At 36.4% G+C, this 19,936-nt stretch overlaps 1 protein-coding gene across 2 annotated transcripts in view; it reads right to left on the reverse strand.

The window, feature by feature from the left end:
* The window catches only part of WDTC1 (WD and tetratricopeptide repeats 1), a 62,976-nt gene that overhangs the window by 32,319 nt on the left and 10,721 nt on the right, over positions 1-19,936 (reverse strand). For both annotated transcript variants that reach the window (XM_003766567.4, XM_031962499.1), the window contains exon 3: positions 13,675-13,758. In XM_003766567.4, coding sequence (XP_003766615.2) covers positions 13,675-13,758 — 84 coding nt within the window. The remainder of the gene's footprint in view (positions 1-13,674; positions 13,759-19,936) is intronic.

Raw genomic sequence — 19,936 nt, forward strand, 5'->3', positions numbered from 1 at the left:
GAACAGCATGAAAAAAAGCACAAAAAGTGAGAAAGCTTGGATGAGCAGAATTCTGCCAGGGGCCAGAGCATCTCCTACCTCAGCATTTTGAACCCATCAAAGGAAAATCAAGACTTCTAACACTTATGTAGACAGCATATAGTAGATACCATTAGAATTTGGGACCCAAAGACCTGGATTCCAATTTTCTCCCAAATTGGCAAAAGTCACTCCAGCCTTTTGGGCTTCATCTTCAGGTGACCCAGCTGATATGATAGTTCTCGTGGGCTCTGAATTTATGCTAGTAGGATCCTTCCTTCCTGTCCCACCCAATTGTGCTTCCATTCCTGGCTGGATTCCACAGTGAGCTGCCAAAGTTAGAGAGGAAGGGGAGGAGACTTCTGGTGAGGAGTCACAACCTGGATACGATTTAAAGATCATTTAAATACAGATTAAAATTATTGGCAGAAATGCAGCTAAGTGCATGCTTTGTAAGAGAAAAGGTCCAAGAAAGTTGAATCTAACTGCTTTTCTTTAAGTCTCCTGGAGGAAACTGAGGCAAAGGTCTTAGTACACTAGATCGTTTTTCAGCCTCCACTATATTATGAGGCAGAGACATCTATTTTTATCTATTTCAAATAGTAGTACAGATTTTTTTTTTTATAACAAATATGTTTGAAGGATTTCACCATTTCCCTTAAAACAACAGCTCATAAATTGTTTAAAAAAAAAAAAAAAGTCAGAAGTCAGTGGGTTGAGATTAGCAGGCTAAGGGAAACAAAAGCAAAAAATCCCAGAAATTATACCAAAAGAAATCCTTTTCTTCCCTCCTGCTCTTATGTTTAAAGGTTTTTCCATCTCTTTATTTTAATAATTACTGAATTCTATATTGCTCTGAAGTTTGCCAATGTTGAACTCGGAGGTGGGTGTAAGGACATTCATTCTATAAATAAGGAAATGAAAGCTTTAGAGATTAAACAAGGGGAAGTGTTGGAAGGATGAAGATGTCAGGATGGGAAAAAGCACAGAAAGTCCAGAATAGTTTCATTACAACAGAAACACTCTTCTGAAGAATGCCAATAAAGGAGTTTGACTTTGAGCACATGCCCAAGAATCTGCTTTATGAAAGAACAGTGCATCTGATACAAATTATCTTGGTTTTGATAAACAGGGCTGGCTCTGGTACAGGCATACAATATGCAATTAAATTTTAAAAACACGAGAAGTAAATGTGTTCACTACATATAGGAGTACAAATAAACTGGTAAAAGGCGAAAAGTATCTCACAATGGTCCCTTTTCAGAGGGTCAGGAGGAAGAGGAGCTCAGAGGTGGTTGTTACTGAGGGATGAGAAGGGGTTCCTTTAGGCTATGCCTGCCAAATGAATTCTAGGATCTCTATTGGCACTGAGTACCAGAGAGCACAGCAGAGACAAGAACTAGAAGAAACTAGAAAAAGAACAAGAAAACTAACGTTCCAGTTTCCTTAGCTTCTTCCATAAGGTGTTTCACAGGATGCTAAACAAGCAAAGGAATACCACCCTTATCCTAAATGCATGGCTTTTATTTCCATGGGTTTCTAGGTATCTATTTTAGATATAAAGAAACAGAAGCTATTTGCCCACAGCTGGTAAAAATACCAAATTTAATGTACTTTCATGTATACTTCTGTGTACATCTTCATATGTCCTCATACACATGTTTTGTGATAGAGGAAAAGCTTGGATGATTCACAAAATTAAAAAGAAACACAGAGTGTCAGAACTAGAAGGTCACTTATCACCTCGATCAATTCATATCTGCTAAATAAGTTAATTTAAAGGAAAAAAAGAAAAGAAAACTAGGCTCAGGGAAGAGAAATTTTTTGCCCAAAGTCATACAGCACTTCATATGTCCAAAGCTGGGCATTGTTCGACTTGTCCAAGCTTGCCTCTCAAAGTGACTTTCATGAACAGGAAAATTTGGGCAGCCAGATTCCTTTATTTGGCTTAATCTAGCTGAAACTGTGCCCAAATAGAGAGACCAAATTTACAGGGAAACTTCAATTCTCTTCTCATAGAAGGTGAAACAAAATGAAAGTGGACAAATGAACAGGACCTAGTCCATTTGTATTATGGAAAAGTCCATACCCAGAGAATTGGGGCCTTTCCCTTTAGAACCAGAGACAAAAGGATGTTATAGGCCAGAATCTAAAGAGTGACAAGGATTGATCAGAGAAATGCAAATCAAGACAACTCTGAAGTACCATTACACACCTCTCAGATTGACTAAGATAACAGGAAAAGATAATAATGAATGTTGGAGGAGATGTGGAAAAAGTGGGATACTGATACATTGTTGGTGTAATTGTGAATGGATCCAACCATTCTTGAGAGCAATTTGGAACCATGCCCAAAAGCTTATCAAACTGTGCATATCCTTCGACCCAGCAGTGCTACTACTGGGCTTATATCCCAAAGAGATCTTAAAGAAGGGAAAGAGACCCACATGTGGCTCTTTGTAGTGGCTAGACATTGGAAACTGAATGGATGCTCATCAATTGGAGAATGGCTGAATAAATTATGGTATATGAAAGTTATGGAATATTATTGTTCTATAAGAAATGATCAATAGGATGATTTCAAAGAGACCTGGTAAGTGAAATGAGCAGAATAAAGAAAACATTGCACCCAGCAATAGCAAGATTATACAGTAATCAATTCTGATGGACATTGCTTATTTTCAGCAATGAGATGATTCAGGCTAGTTCCAATGATCTTGTGATGAAGAGAGCCATCTGCAAGCAGAGAGAGGGGACAGTGGAAATTGAATTTGGATCACAACATAGCATTTTCACTCTTTTGTTGTGGTTTGCTTGAATTTTATTTTTTTCTCCTTTTTAATATGATTTTTCTTGTGTAACAAAATAATTATATACATATGTATGCCTATATTGGATTTAACATTCTTACCATGTTTATCATATGTTGAATAATTTACCATCTAGGGGAGGGGAAGGAAAGGGAGGGAAAAATTGGAACAAGATTTTTCAAGGGTCAATGTTGAAAAATCATCCTTATATATGTTTTGAAAATAAAAAAACTTCAATAAAAAAAAATAAAAAGTAGCATGATGTAACTGATAGGCATCCCTTTAGTTTCTTACTCTTTGCTACCACACAAATATTTTTGAATCCATGAATCCTTTTCTTCTCTCCTTGATTTCTTTGCGACATAGATGTAGATGTGGTATTACTGGGACAAAGGGTAGGCACAACTGAATTTTGGGGAACAGTTCATTTCTTCCATGCTCCATATCACCTTATATCTAAATCTAATTGTGAAATGCTAGTTTATATCTAGTTTCTGCCAGGTGCCATTTGTTTCCCAAATAATGAATTCTTGCTCCAGTTGCTAGGATTTCTGAATTTATGAAACACTAAGTTACTCTGCTGATATATGATATATGCTGATATAACACAGCTACTCTGTGTTATATAGCTAATCCATTCCATAGATCACAAACTGTTTTGACAACTATAGCTCTGCAGTCATACTTTAAAATCAGGTACTGTTAGGTGCTCTTCCTTTGCATTTCTTTAAGGGGTTTCTTTGAAATTCTTATCCATTTATTTCATCAGGTGAATTTTTCTATTTTTCTTCTACCTTTCTAAAGCAATTCTTTGGTAGTCCGATTGGTATCACACTGGATAAGTAAATTAATTTAGGTAATATTTTCATTTTTATTATATTAGCTCACTTATTTATATATCCATCCATAATTAATATTTATCCAATTATTTATATTTGTTTTAATTTGTATAAAGAGTGTAATTATAATTGTATTCATAAAGTTTTTGTATGTGTCTTGGCAGGCAGACTAAGTACTTTATATTGTCTATGATTAATTTAAATAGAATTTCTATCCTTTGAATTCTGTTAGTAATATAAGGAATTATGGATGATTTATGTAGGTTTAGTTTGTATCCTTTTGTTAAAAATTAATTTTTATTTTATTTTTAATTTTTAGATTAATTTTTAAGTGACTCTAGGATACCCTATATAAATAAATATATTATTTGCAAAAATAATGTTTCCTCTTTGTTTATGCTTGTTCTTTTTTTTTTTTATTGTCTTATAGTTATAGCTAACATTTCAAGATAATATTGAACAGTAACAGAATTGATAATAGACATCCTTAGTTCAGCCCTGAACACTATTGTTCCCATTATAGAAAAGGATTGCTCTTGGTTTTAGATAGATAATACTTACCATTTTGAGGAAAGCTTCACTTATTCCTAAGCGTTTTAAAAAGAATGGGTATTCCATTTTGTCAAAAACTTTTTCTATTTCTATGGAATTCATATAATTTTTGTTGTTTTTGTTATTAATGTGATTATGTTTTCCTAATATTGAACTAGTTCTGATTTCCCTGTATAAACTCAGTCTAGTTATGGTATATGATCTTTGTGATGTCATGACCTATTTTTTTTTTAAATGTTTTGTTAAATATTTCCTAACTATATGTAAATTTTTAATCATTTTAATCATTTTGAATTCCAAGTTTCTTTCTTCCCTTTCCTCTTTTCTTAGGAAGGAAATAATTTGATATCAATTATACATAAGAAATCATCCAAAATATATTTCCACATCAGCCATGCTGCAAAAGAAAACACAAACATAAAATAATAATAACTTAAAAAAAAAATGCTTCAATCTACATTCAGGGTTCATTAATTCTCTCTCTGAAAGTAGATATCATTTCATCATGGATCCTTTAGAATTATCAATCTTTGATCACTGTCTTGATCCGAGGAGCTAAATCTTTCATAGCTGGATCATCTTGACAATATGGCCGTTATTGTGTACAATGTTCTTCCTGGTTCTATTAAACTTTGTTGTAAATCAGTTCATATGAGTCTTCCAAGATTTTTATGAAACTATTCCCCTCATTATTTCTTATGGCTCAAGGTATTATGTGACAGTCATAGACAATTTGTTGAGCCATTCCTTACCTGATGGGCATCCCCTCAAATTCCAATTTTTTGCCACCACAAAGAATGCTACATATATGTATAAAAATCTAGGCCTTTTCCTTTTTGTTTCTAATCTCTTTGGGATACAGATGTAGTCATGGTCTACTGGACCAGTATTTCTGGACTAAAGGATATGCACAAATTTATAGCCCTTTGAACTAGTTCACAATTAAACCAACAGCTCATTAATGTCCCCATTTTTCCACGTCCCCTCCAGCTTTGTCCTTTTCCTTTTCTGTCACATTAGCCAACCTGAGATGTGTGAGATGGTACTTCAAAGTTACTTTAATTTGCATTTCTCTATCAGTGGTGATTTAAAGAATTTTTTCATGTGACTATTGATAGTTGTGATTTTTTCTGTACACTGCTCATATCCTTTGACCATTTATTAACTGACGGATGGCTGATTTTTGTCATGACTACTCCAGATGAAGCCATGTTAGCACTTTGCCATTACCTTTTCCATTTCTAGATGTTCACTAGCCAGCCTTTTACTAAAAAAATTCTAGAATTTTCCCCAGAATTCAACTGCATATCTTCTTCCCTGCCCCTTTCCTCTCTAATTGGGAGAAGAGCTATCCTTCTCCTGTTCTTTAGTAAACTCCTATCTGCCTTGGTCTTTCATATTACTGACAGGGCCTCAGCAATCAAAACTAGTAGTTTTTTTCCCTGAAGAAAAACTCCTTCCTTTCCCCATATCCTCTACAATATAGTTAAAAACAAATCCTTTCTGTTTTCCTTGACTCTTCTTATAAGCCTCAATTCATTCTGAACCTTTAATACTCAACATTACTCTTATAGTTATAGGCTACACTTTTATATTAATTACCTGTTAATTGCCCTTGGTTTCTTTTTCTGTGATTTTTATTTTAAATTTATTTGTTTCTCTGTCTTTTAATAAATTAAGTTAGTTAAATTCCTTGTACATCCACATGGGTCTTTCTATACAGCTACTCATTTTACCCTTTCCAGTATTGTCTTCAACATTTTAAAAAGTTTCCTGGTCTGATTTTTTTATAAAAAGAATTTTTTTCTACGGAATGATGCTTAGTTTTCTTCTAAAATCTTCTGTAATATTCTAGCTCAAAAGCTAATACACATATAAGATCATTCCCAACTTTCCTGTCTTCTTTTCCTAAGAGGGAATGATCACTTGTCCCCAAGTTTCCCAATATTTTTACCCTAACAATAAGGTTCTCCTTTTATTGAGAATTAGATCCAGCAGAGAATGGTCATCCTAACTTTTAAATGGTGAAATTATCTTGAGAGTAATTGAAGTATGATTGGCTCCTCTGCTTTTGGCAGCTTGAGTACTACAGAAGGTGGATAATTGAAGTCTTCTGAAGTAATCTGTGTCAAGTTCTAGCTCTGTAGCTGTGGGATTGCAGGGCAGTCATTCTTTTGGATCTCAATTTCTCACCTTCTCCCCTTGTTTTATAAAATGAGGGAACTGGACTACATACACAATACTGGGTCCCTCCCAAACCTAATACCTATTATGATGTTATAGTATAAATAGTATATAGTAATCCTACAACATCAATCTTCAGGGCACTGGGAGGTAAAGAGAAGAAGTGACAGAAGGCAATGTTATGCTGAGAGTCATGTCGTGTTACTGCAATACATAAATGGTTCAGAAAATGTGTTAGATTTCAGAAGATCCCCAAACAAAATAGAAAACTCTTAAGAAAAGGAATAAAGTTATGTGGTGTTTACATGGGCATATTCTACTTCTATAGAAGGATCCTTAAAGGATCATTTAGTTTAAAAGCCTCATTTTTAAAATGAGACAATTGAGGTCTAATGCCTCCAGAATATAACAAAGTGCTAGATATGATGCTGTCAGCACAAAATATAACAGGCCCATGACTATGCTTTATTTGGATATGAAATGTCTATAATAAAGCCTAAGCCTGAGTTAGCTTTTTTCAGCAATTGTATCACACTCACCACAGAAACAATGTAGTCAACAAAAACAACTTTTTCACACACACACACACACACACACACACACACACACACAAACCCAATACTAAACCAGGCTTGCCTGGCTCTACCCAAGTTCTACCTTTTAGTTTCCCCGATTTCCTTCAAAATTCAGCCCGAACCACACCTTCTGGACAAGGCCTTTTCCCATATCCACCCCTAACTGCTTCTATCTTCTCCTTTTATATTATTTTCATCTACCCTTCACATATTTTTTGTGTACTTAGTTATTCACATTGCCTCTCCCTATTATACCAGATACTTCTTAAGGACAGAGATTTTCTTCTCCTTTCTTCATATCCCCAGTCCTCATCAGTGTCTGGAATTGCTAATTGCTTAATAACTACTTGCTGATTAAATGACTCCATAATGCACGTGTGAATTTCAAAATATAACACTTTACATTAATTCTCATTAAATTTCAAACAAGGTTTGGGCCTAGCATAACATTCTGTTAAGACTACTTAAAATCTTGATATTGTCATTTTATCTGATTAGTGGTCACTTTGGATTCTGCTTTATCTACAAATCTGATAACCACACCTGTCTTCATCCAAGTCATTGATAAAAACACTGAACATCAAGAACTATTGTCCTCCATATTCTTCCATTTTGACAGGAAAATAAGATAAAGTACTCTGGGTACAACTGTTCAATCAGCTCCAAACTCGGCTAACAGTAATATCAACCCACCATTTATTATTTATTTCCAGCGATGCCAGAGAAAATTTTCCTAAAATCCTAAAAAGCTAAAAATCATCCACGTCTACAGCAGTCCTTTGTTCCATCAATCTAGAGAGGACAAAGACCAGGGATTTAGTGAATGAAAGGAATCCCTTGCAAGTGCCTACAACTTCCACTAAATCATTATGTTTCTTACTAATTTAGTATCCTTATTCCAAAAAATTATCTTAAGTTGGGATAATTTTTCTTAATATTATTAATTTTTAATATAATTTAATTATATATAATTTATATTAATTTATATAATTATATATAATATCTATTATTACATATTGTCTATTATGATATATTATTATCTTATTATATTAATATAATATTTCTTAATATAATTAGCTTCAAAAGATCACCATATTCTTCTCTAATAAGAACTATACAAAAAGAACTAAAAAGGAAATGAAAAAAAAATTATTAAAAATGGAAAAAAATTAAAGTTACACAGTAGACATCAGAGGATCTGGAGTCAGGAAGATCCGAGTTCAGTCACTTACTAACTGGATGAAGCTGGGCAAGTCATTTAACCTCTGCTTGCTTCAATTTCTTCATCTGTAAAATGAAAGTACTTCCCAGAGTTTTATTTGCAGTGTTTTTGTACTGTGCAAACCTTAAAGTATTATATAAAGGCTAGCTATTATTTTTATTATTAGAAAGTAGGTTAGCTGGTTAAGATGGTATATGAAGATATAGCATAACTACTTAAAAAAATTTTAAAAAAATAACTACTTAGGGATCAGAAGGAAAGCTAAAATCATTCAGTTATATATTATAAAACAGTGGTCATCAAAACCATTTGGGACTGGCTAAGAAATAGAATAGTGGATCAATAAAATAGATTAGGTTCATAAGAAACTATAGTCAATGACTATAGTAATCTAATGTTTGATAAACCCAAAGACTCCAGTTTCTGTCTTAAGAATTCACTATCTGACAAAAATGGGGGAAAATTGGAAAATAGTGTGGGAGAAACTAGACACTGACCAACACCTAACATCATCCTATACCAAGATAAGGTTGAAATAGATTCATGATTTAGAAATAAGGGTGATACTATCAGCAAATTAGGAGAACAAGAAGTAACCTCTTTCAAATCTGTGGAAAAGGAATAAATTTATGGCCAAAAAAGAACTAGAGAACATTATGAAATGCAAAATGCATAATTTTGATTATATTAAATTTAAAAGGTTTTGTACAAAAACCAATGCAGTCAAAGATTAGAAGGAAAGCAGAAAACTGGGGAAAAACTTGTATATTAAAGGTTTCTGATAAAGATTTTATTTCTAAAATATATAGAGAATTGACTCATTTATAAGAATACAAATCATTCTCTAATTGATAAATGGCCAAAGGATACAAACAATTGCCAGATGAAAAAAATTAAATATAATGATGAATGTTGGAGGGGATGTGGGAAAACTGGGACACTATTGTGTTGTTGTTGGAGTTGTGAACTGATCCAACCATTCTGGAGAGCAATTTGAACTATCTCCAAAAGGCTATCAAACTGTGCATACATACCTTTTAATCCAGCAGTATCTCTACTGGATCTGTATCCCAAAGAGATCATATAAAAAAGGAAAAGGGTCTACACAAAGCAGCCCTTTTTGTATTGGCAAGGAAACTGAGAAAGCTGAGGAAACTGGAAACTGAGTGGATGCCTATCAGTTGGGAAATGGCTGAATAAGTTATGGTATATGAACGTTATAGAATATAGAGTGTTATAGATCTATAAGAAATGATCAGGAGGCTAATTGCAGAGAGGCCTGGAGAGACTTACAGGAACTGATGCTAAGTGAAATAAACAGAACCAGGACATCATTACACATGGCAACAACAAGATTAGGTGATGATCAACTGTGAGGTGATTCCAATTAGACCTGTGATGTAGAGAGCCATCTATATCCAGAGAAGGACTGAATGTGGATCACAACACAGTATTTTCACCTTTGTTGTTTGCTTGTTTTTTTCTTTCTCATTTTTAGATCTGATTTTTCTTGTGCAATATGATATATGTGGAAATGTTTAGAAAAATTGCACATGTTTAATCTATGTTGGATTACTTGCTGTCTAGAGAAAGGGGAAGATAGGGAGGGAAGGAGAAAATTTTGGAACACTTAGGTTTTACAAGGGTTAATGTTGAAAACTATCTTTGCATGTATTTTGAAAAAAAAAGTTAATTTTTTAAAAAGCAAAATAAAAAAATAAAAATCATTCAGTTATATTCTCATAGTAAGCGCTGAATAAATATTTGTTGACTGAATCAGTTTGGATAAGTCCTTAACCTCACATAGGATACAATGTAGCAGGAAGATCAAATACATATACATATATCTGTAATACAAAGTAACATAAATATATGACTGGGTGCAGAATAATATGCAAGTCCAGAGAAGAGGAATGAAGGACAAATTCCTGGTGGATACAAGATTTAATTTGGGCTTTAAAGAACAGGGAGGAACTTGACAATAGAGAGAGATGTTCTATTCCAAACGTAAGAACTAGTGAGAGGCAGAAAAGTACAGTTGGATGGTGAAAACTCATTTGCCCATAGAATATGAACAGGTTTTCAGAAGAAAGCCTACAATCATTTTAAAATGCTCTAAATTACTAATGATTAGAGAAATGCAAATTAAGATAACTCAGATAATACTCACACCTATCAGATTGGTTAACAGAACAGAAAAGGAAAACAAAAAGGATTTAAGGACAAATGTTAGAAGGCATGTCGGAAAATTTGGAAAATAATACACTGTTAGTGGAGTTGTGAACTAGTTTAACTTTTCAGAAACTATATTCAAAGAGCTATAAAACTATGCATACCCTATGATCCAGCAATATCACTACTAGGTCTGTATCTCAAAAAGATTTTTTAAAAAGAAAAAGGAAAAAGGACCTATAATTACAAAAATATAGGTTATTTTTGTAGAATTAGAAATTGAAGAGATGCAATCAACTGGAGAATGGATGAAAAAATTATGGTGTGTGATTGATGGAATGCTATGTGTTATAAGAAATGATACTTTCAGAAAATCCTGAAAAAGACAAAGTGAAGTAAGCAGAACCAGAAGAAAAACAGCAATAGTGTAAGATGTTTAACCATGAATGACTTGGTTATTCTCAGCAAGATAGTGAATGTGTTAAGAGTTCTCCACATCACAAAAGATGGAGAAGTCCTTCTTAAATTCAACTAAAAGCTTCATGGCAAGATGTGAAAAACAGCAAAGAGTTTTGGGAACACAGATTCTATCCCAGTTATAAATACTTAACACTAATGACTGTGTGAACATGGGCAAATCTCCTACTGCCAAATCCAAGTTGTCTCTTCTGTTAAATAAGGAACTGGACTCAACCAGGTCTCACCTTCTCTGAATCTCAGGAATTGGTGATAATGGGGTAAATAACTACTAAGCAATGTGCTGAAATTAGTTTGCCAATAAGGGAATGACTAAGTTTTAAAGAGTGCTTGGGATAATTTTCTAGTTAAGATCTAGTAAAATTCTGTTTCAGTTTGCCTAGAAAAAAGAACTGAATTAAGGGGGGAAAGGTAGATGAAAACATCTGGAGAACAGTCATATGACCTTTGTGACCTTTAAACTCTGAAAAAGAGGACAAAAATGAGCAAATTAAAAAAAAAAAAAAAAAAAGAAAATGAATGTCAAGAACAACAAAAATTTTCAAAAACTCAGAGCCTTGGAGTAGTATATGGAGGAAAAATGCCTAAGAAACAAATAATCCAAGTAAGACTTGGAAACTTTTCAAAACAAATAACCCTATGAACACAGGAACAAATTTTAGCAGTACATAGGCAGAATAACAAAATGCCCAACTGGCCAAACCTTGAATAACAGAGACCTGAAGGCAAATAGTAAAGTCTCAGAAAGCAGACATTCAACTATATTATTTACTGTGTGGTATGTGCTTCCTGATGGAGATAAAATCAGAGCCAGATGGGAGATTAAATAATAAATCACACAAACTGATGAAATCCTACTAAGTGCCCAGCACAAATCAATCTGTTTCAAAATAATCTCTAATGTAAGAAGGAATCTCAGAAGACCTCTGTGCTTATACTTAACTGAGTAGAAGTTATCTCAAATCCACCCCTAACAAGTGGTCATCCACTGTCTCAGAAACCTTTGCTTAAGAGGAACTGGACATGGATGACCTCTCAGGGCAACCCATTCACCTTTTGTTTTCCCATAACATTAATTTCTGTACCACTCTAAGAACTTCCCATTCATCAGTGTTTGAAGATTTACAGAGGGCTTTATGTAAATGACTGAATTTCATCCTCACAGCTACCTTGTAAGGTAGTCATAACCATGACTGTTCCCAATTTTCCATTTTATAAAAGGGGACAGAGTTTCAGAGAGGAAAAGCCAAGTTTCGGTCACATAACTGGAGAGCTAGAATTAGAAAGCAGGTCTCTTGGCCAAGTCAGAGAAAAGAAGGAGGTACATGCTGAGGCTGGCATCTCTCTCAAGCTCCAGGAGGGTCAGAGTTGATCAGATGTCAGCACTAAATCTGGCAATGATATGGTGAGCTCACCACAGCTAAGGAGTTGGGGGCAAGGAAGGTTTCCAGGGTACCTGAGGAGGGACAAAATGGACCAGATAGGAAAGGCAGGTCAAAGCTCTGTGTTGAGCAGCAGTGGGATCCATCAGCTGGTGAGCCACCACTGTCCTTCCAACCTTGGTAAGATAGAGAGGGAAGGAGGAGGCAAAGTAGACAGACAATAGGCAGTGAGATTTTCTGCCTCCAAGACCTCCTCCTGATAAAATGCAAACTGGCTCTCAACCAGTAAAAATGTTCATCAGGCCCTAAGGAAAGGAAATTGATGGATTCTCTGAATAATTCTCACAATTCTCTTGTTTTTAGGCAATGATGAGCTCCTACTAAGCGCTCAGTTTTTAATCTCTTCTTTAAACAATCCTACTGTTTGGAACTTTAAAGAAACTATGGATGGCAGAAACCTCTGAAACCTGACAAAGAAAAAGGAAAATGGGAAGAAATATAGTGCCTGAATAATAATATTCCTTTCTGAGAGAAAACTAGCTTTTAAAATAATTGTAGCAGTGAAATATGTCATCATTTTTATATCCATGACCTCATCTGAGCCTCACAACAAACCTTCAGATACAGGATGGGGAAGTGTAGGATTGCAGTCAGAAAAGTTAACTGATCCCTTGTCCAGTACAATTTTCACTACACTAGGCTACTTCAACAAGGTGGCCAAGTGAGAGTAAATCTAAAATCATTTTATTTTCCTTTGGTCAATTCTAGCCTTTGGGACATCTCTGAATGTGCTCCTTTCTCTCTTGTGACCCTGGTATTCACCCAATGCAGGCCCTTACTATCTCATGTCAAGCAGCAGACTGATGAGTCTGCCTAAAGTCTCTCTCCACTCCAATCTGACTTTAGCTGCTGAATTAACCTTCCTAAAGTATAAATCTAATCGTGTCATCCCCTTCTACTCCCATTCAATAAACTCCAGTGGCTCCCTAGGACCTTTAGGATCAAAAATAAAATTTCTGTGAAATTAAAGAACTAGACTGGATGTTCACTGAGGCCCTTCCCAACCCTGACATTCCGTATTCTTAACTTCTCTTCAACTTGAATGATTTGTGATTCTAAATATGTAGAGCCAAATAAAGTCATGAAAGAGTCAAATCCAGGATTAGGTAGAAAAGAGTTATATGTCCTTCATTCAAATAGTAGAGAAAGATGTGGAATGCAGATAATGTAGAAATAACTTCTACTTGTCTTCTACAATCATTTTGGATTTTTGTAGCAGCTTTACCTTTTTAGTTCCAAGTGGTAGGGGGAAGTGTGAGGTAGAAATGTAACTTGAAAAGTAGTTCAGTTCTGAAAAGGTGTTCTAAGCAAGTCACAGTGGGCTCCCTCCCATCCCCTAAGAGCAGAACATCTGTCAACTAGTCCACTCATATGAACTCTTACCTGGAGTTCAGCTTCTAGGCCCAGCCGCCGGATGAATGGGTCCGTGACATGATAATGCCGCTCAAAGCTCAATGCACCCCGCTCCTAGAAAATGGAAATAAACCTAAAGTTTTCAATTCAGTTTAACAAGTCTTTCTTGGAGCATCTAGTAAATATCCAGCAATGTGCTAGTACAGGAAATATAAGAAGAAACTGAACTGCCCCTAAGGAGCTTACAATCTATGGGGGAAGAGGTCTATCACAAGTTACCAAGTAGTAACAGATAGGAAAAAATTCTTAAAATGGATTTAAGTAGCTTTAAAAACAATTCTGAGTGTTTCTCTCTTTTCTTTGCAGAGATGGAGAGCAGAGTAAAACCTGTTATAGCAGAATGCTATCTGCTTCAGTATCAGAATATGGTTGTACTTTTTTTTTCCCTCTTTCTTTTTATGCTTTGTTACCAAGAATGACCTGCTGGATTAGAGAATGGATATATTTGGAAACATGTAACAACTAAAGACATCAATAACAACTTTTTAAAAACTCCAAACATGTTAAATATTATTACTAAAAGGTCAAGTAACATATAATCACGTAATCATTAAAACAACAAAAAACCTCTTTCTACTTCTATAGCATCTCTGAGGTAAATATATATCCTCATTTTACACATTAGGAAACTGAGGCCCAAAAGAGCATATTGTTCATAGTCACACAATTAATAAGGGTCAGAAGCAGGTGCTGACTATAAATCCTACAAATATTAGAAGAGACTCTTTGTAACTAAAATAACGCACACTTTCAAGACCCAGTTCTTCCTCCTAATGTTCCAAAGTTTTATGACTTATGGCCATCCTCCCACCCATTCAAATTAAAAGCTTCAAAATCATTCTTGACTATTCTTTCTTCTTCCTTGGGTATAGCTAGTTAGCAGGGTCTGTCACGCGCACCCTTTCAAAGACCTTGCTCCACTTTCACTTCCATCCTTTCCACTCCCATGGACACCACTCTTGTTCAGAACCTTATTTTTCACCAGAATTACTGTCTAATAGTGGAAGACCTGCTTCCAGTCTCTTCCCTTTCTAATTCACTCTTCATTCTAATTCACACAATTCCCCAATACACAGTTCTGACCAAGTTATTCCCCTACTCACAAACTTTCAATGGCTATTTTCTGCCAAGGCAAAATAAAATGCAAATTTCTTAGCTTCATATTCAAGGTCCCCAACATCCTTCCAAATGCTCTTTCTAGTCTCATCATTCTTCCACAATACTGCTTTTTCTCTCTAATTTCACTATCTTTGTCCTCTAAGTGTTGTCTAAGTACCGTGTCCTCCACTAAGCATTCTCTCCTTCTCTCTTTACCCTGATACAAGTAATCTCTCCCACTTATCCCCAACATCTTCTTTGCATTTAAATAATTTTATTTTTACAATTTGTATTTTTATTGATAGCTTTTGCCGGGATACCCCATCCACTTCCAAATATATCCTTTACTCTTCCCATCCCCTAGCAAATTATCCTTTGTTACAAAGATGAAGAAAGGAATCTAATCAGTGACTCCAGAGTCTGAACTTATGAAGAATCATGTTCCCTCCCTTTCACTGGGAAAGACTGGCCTAAATCTGGGGAAGGGTTTGCATTGTCAGGCAAATGGTTTGTCGTTTACTTAACTTTTTCTTTATTGAGCAGCTTGGTGGAACAATGGACAGAACTCTAAGCATGGACTCAGGAAAACCTGAGTGCAAATCTAGCCTTACACATTAATAGCTGTGTGATCTTGGGCAAGTCACTTCACCCTGTTTGCCTCAGTTTTCTCATCTGTAAAATGAGCTGGAGAGGGAAAAAGCAAACCGCCTTCTGGATCTTTGCCAAAAAAACTCCAAATGGGAGTCACAACTGATAATGACTTAACAAACTTCTTTATTATAAGGGAGATTTCTATTGAGGGAAATGTGATTATTGGGAATTGACAGCAATGCTGTTTGGGTTTTTTGCATTTTTTTTTTTTAAGGAAACAGAAAAGAATCAGTTTAGCAAAACCAAACACCACCTACACTGTGATAGCAAATAAAGCATCTCATACCCATTGCAGGCCCCATCCCCATTCTGCCATGAAGAGAAGGAGGCACAATTCTGTGGGGCTGCACTAGGTCACTCTGAATTGACTGCTCCGTTTACACTATTGTCCAGTACTCTTCTGCATTTGCTTACTTCCCTCAGAACTAGTTCTTCTGTCCTCCTATACTTCTCCTCTCTTATGCACTTAAATGCTCTCTCATGTATGACAGAACTGTTCCTGTATGTCTCACACCCCTAAACACTGAAGATCCATGATAGCAAAGACTTCATTTTTCATCTTTGCATCACCCAAGAACCCTGGGAAGAGTGGTTCCCCAAACCACACATCTCCACATCCTGCTTCCAGCAAATCTCCAGAACTGTCATCCCAGGCAGCAAGGCCACATGGTGATGAAGCCTGGCAACTGCTTAAAGAGTATAGCTAGGATACAGCCAAAGCAATGAAGACCTAGAAAGGAACATTTTCACTATCACATGGTTCAGCATCAGAAATGAACAGGATTTTATCAGCAGCAATGCCATTAAAGAAAAGCAGGAGCTGTCTGATTTCTCTGCATGTCTCCCCAGTTCTTAGAACATAGTAAGCACTCATAAACACTTTTTTCCTTTTTTCAACATCACAGTGCCTAGACACATAAAAGAAACTTAAAAAAGAAACCTCATTGTGGGCTGAGTGTTAGGAAAGGAAGAGATGAGGCTTGAACTAAGCTATGAGGATTTTTAATATACACCTAGGTGTATATTAACTTCACACCTCTGGGACTATGAGAAGTCAGGTTTTCAGAATCCTGAAGTCTAGACGTTCAAAGATACCAAACCTCTTCAAATCAATTTATCTGCATGATTATACATTTATAATAAATAAATAAATATATAATATAAATACATTTATCAGCATGATCATTTACCTAACAGAATATCTCTCTGGCATCTCTAAAACACCATCCCCAAATCTCTTCAATTCAGCAACACCACTTCCACTTTAAAGCCTTTCCCTAAGAAGGTCCCTTTCCCTTAGTATACCTAACTAATCCTGTCCAGCCTAAATTCTCATCTTCTTCACTAAAAGCACTCTTGACATTTTGCTTTTTTTAATACAATCTTCCTTGGATGAATCAACTAGAGATTTAATGAATTCCTAACATCCCAAACTGTATGGGCATAAAAATCATATGGAGCCTCACCTTGGGATGGGTTTGCCCCCCATCCCAAAATACACTCACATATCCATGCCCCAAATAGAATACAAATACACCAGAGTCACATTGTAATTTGACAATAGTACAGAACTCCATTTGACATGGGGCTAGGGCCCATATCTGAACACTCAATTACTTTGTTATAATACAACCCTACAGCAGAGATTGATTCTATATGGCAAAGTACCAGTATAACCACTGCTGCCTATTCATCTCTGTTTCTAAGGTTTCTATTTGAGATTGAGAGTTATTAGGACACAGGGCTCCCACCACTGTAACTGTGTTACAGACACAGCCAATTCTCTGCTCTGAGTTTAGAATCTAATGGGAAAATGACCATCTTTAAAAGATGCCAAAGAACATACATGGGCCAAGTACCTATGTGAGCTGAGGATAACTCATAACCTCTTTGGGTTTCAGTCTCTAAGGTCCCTTTCAACATCAAGATTCTAGGGCTATGCTTATGACCAGGAATCATAGAATCTTAGGACTGGAAAAGGGCCTCCATCCACCAGCCTCACCCACAAGTGGTCAGCCGGTCTCCATACAAAAACCTCTAATGATGAGACTGTTCACTCACCACTTCCCTGAAGCTGCCCGTTCCATCTCTGGACAATTTCAATTAATTTCTCTTTATATCCAGCCTGAATCTGCTTTTCTGTAACTTTCACTAACTAGGCCCATACAAAAGGAAAAAAAAGACACATTCTAAATGTTAAAATTGAATGCAAACATTACAATTCTAACAATTATGTTAACTAATAGAACATGGACTACTGTCCTTACTTGACAGATGAAGCTGAAGCTCAGAAAGGTAGAGGCGTGCTACCATATTGCATGTATGTGGCACATTAAGTTTTTCAAATGCTTTTTCATTTCATTCTCACAATCAAACAGTAACTTAACAATTATCAATATTTGACAGAGGAGGAAACAGATGAGCTCTGAGTGAATGAATGATGTTATGAGCATAGCAACAAGAAAGATGACATGACAGAGCATACGGCCTGCTGAGAAGCAGATATTTACCCTGAAGACAAGAGAAGTGTGTGTGTTTGGGGTGTGTCATATGGCAGCTCATCCCTAGAAGACAGCTCCAGAGTCAGAGGGCAGAGCCAGGGTCGATAGCAACTGGGGAAGACTGACTTAGAAAAGTTTCCTAACAATAAGGGCTGTTCCAAAAGTGGAATGAGAACTCCTCATCACTGAAGTTAATAAATCTATAAACACATTCAAAACAAAGTGAAGGCTACATGGTCAGTGTTGGAATCCTAGTGTCAACTCAACTTGAAACAAGGTGAAAACTCAAGGGTGATGTCAGAATCCTGGTGTTAACTCAATAGAATTGATACAGTGCTTATTGGTTCACACCTTAGAGGGAATCCTTACAAGGTGATAAGTTGCTAATACTGATAGACAATAATGCTTGTGTTCACACCTTTAGAGAGCTCGTAAGTATTTAAGTACTCAATGGACTTCACACATTTGGGAGATTTCAGGTTTAGTATGAGATATCCGAATTTACACCTCCCTTAAGCCCTGCCTCCAGAAGGAGGAGTTAACCTTTGGGAGATCATATATATACAGGAAGCTCTTTAGAGCTTGAGAGAATTTCTCCAAAACATTGACTGGGGTCAGAGAGGAGCTTTTCCACCAAAATCCAGAGGGGCCTGTCAATCCCACGTTCAGGGCGCCAAAATGTTGGGTGTTTTTCTCTTTTTTAAAATAATAATAATAGTTCTCTCTGGAAGAAAGCAGATTTCTCAGGGAGGTTTTCTGGAGGCAGCCTTAGTTTCAGTTACAAGTAAATAATTATTCCAAAATTGCAGCCAGCTGATAAAAGTTCAGATCTTTTATTGTGTCCTTCAATATAACCCGGTTAGCTCAGGCCTATCTCTCTGCTTGGTTCCAAGAGCTCCCTCCGAATGTCTCCAAATCCAAAGGTTTCCTTCAGCCTCCAGCCAGCACCAAGGTGGAAGTTGTAATGAATTTCTCTTGCCTCGGACAGAGGGCTTGTGGGCTTCCTGGCAGAGTGCTCCTCTCCGACCCCTGGGAATATTCCCAATTAACTCCTTCCAGCTCTAAGAGCTTCCTCTATATAGATGATCTACCAAAAGGTTAACTCCTCCTTCTGGAGAGAATGGGATTCTGGGTTATCTCCCAACAGGTCAGAGGGGATCTCCGCTCAGATGTGGGCGAGGTTAACTCAGAGGAGCAGAGTTAGAAGGCACCTTAAAGGCCATTTGGTCCATCTAGTCCACTCCACCTTTTGTCTAAATTTACAGATAAGGAAACTGAGACCCCAAGATGTCACTGTCAGGAGAATCGTTCTAAGTGGTAGACCCTGAAATTGTTCTAGTTCTTGGGACAGAAGGATGCCTGTCTGGCTTCTCCTCTGTAACCTGCCAAGTCACAAAGCTAATTAGTGGCAGGACTGGGACTAGAACCAAAGCCCCAGACTCCTGTGCGTCCAGCTGAACTCCTCCCCAACAACTCTGGGGCTGTCCAGAGCTGTCTCACACCCTATATGCTGCTCTATCACTGGGGCATCTGGGACCACTGACACTCACAAATGTCACAAGTACTATACTTGTGAGGAAGGAAAGAGAAGAAGCATTTATTAAGGTCCTACCTACAGATATCATGCTAAGCACTCTACAAATATTATTTCATTTGATCTTCTTCAAAATCCTAAGAGGTAGGTGCTATTATGTTCTCCATTTTACAGTTGGAGAAACTAAGGCAGACTCATCCTGCTAGGAAGTGTTTGAGGCTGGATATGAAGTAAGGTCTCCTTGACTCATCTCTCCAGAAACCTTGCCCAGCTCTAAATAAAGGCATTCACAATTCCACTTTATATTCAAGTAAACCTTGATCCAAAGAAATGAAGTAACAGTTAATCAATGGAGCTGTGGATCCCAAGTTCCTTCTCCCTCAGCCACAACATCCTGCCTCACCCAATATCAGAGTTAAAGAAAGTCTCCAGTTTCAGAGGAAGTAAT

This window comes from Sarcophilus harrisii, chromosome 3 (assembly GCF_902635505.1).
Source record: "Sarcophilus harrisii chromosome 3, mSarHar1.11, whole genome shotgun sequence".
Classification (NCBI taxonomy): Eukaryota; Metazoa; Chordata; class Mammalia; order Dasyuromorphia; family Dasyuridae; genus Sarcophilus; species Sarcophilus harrisii.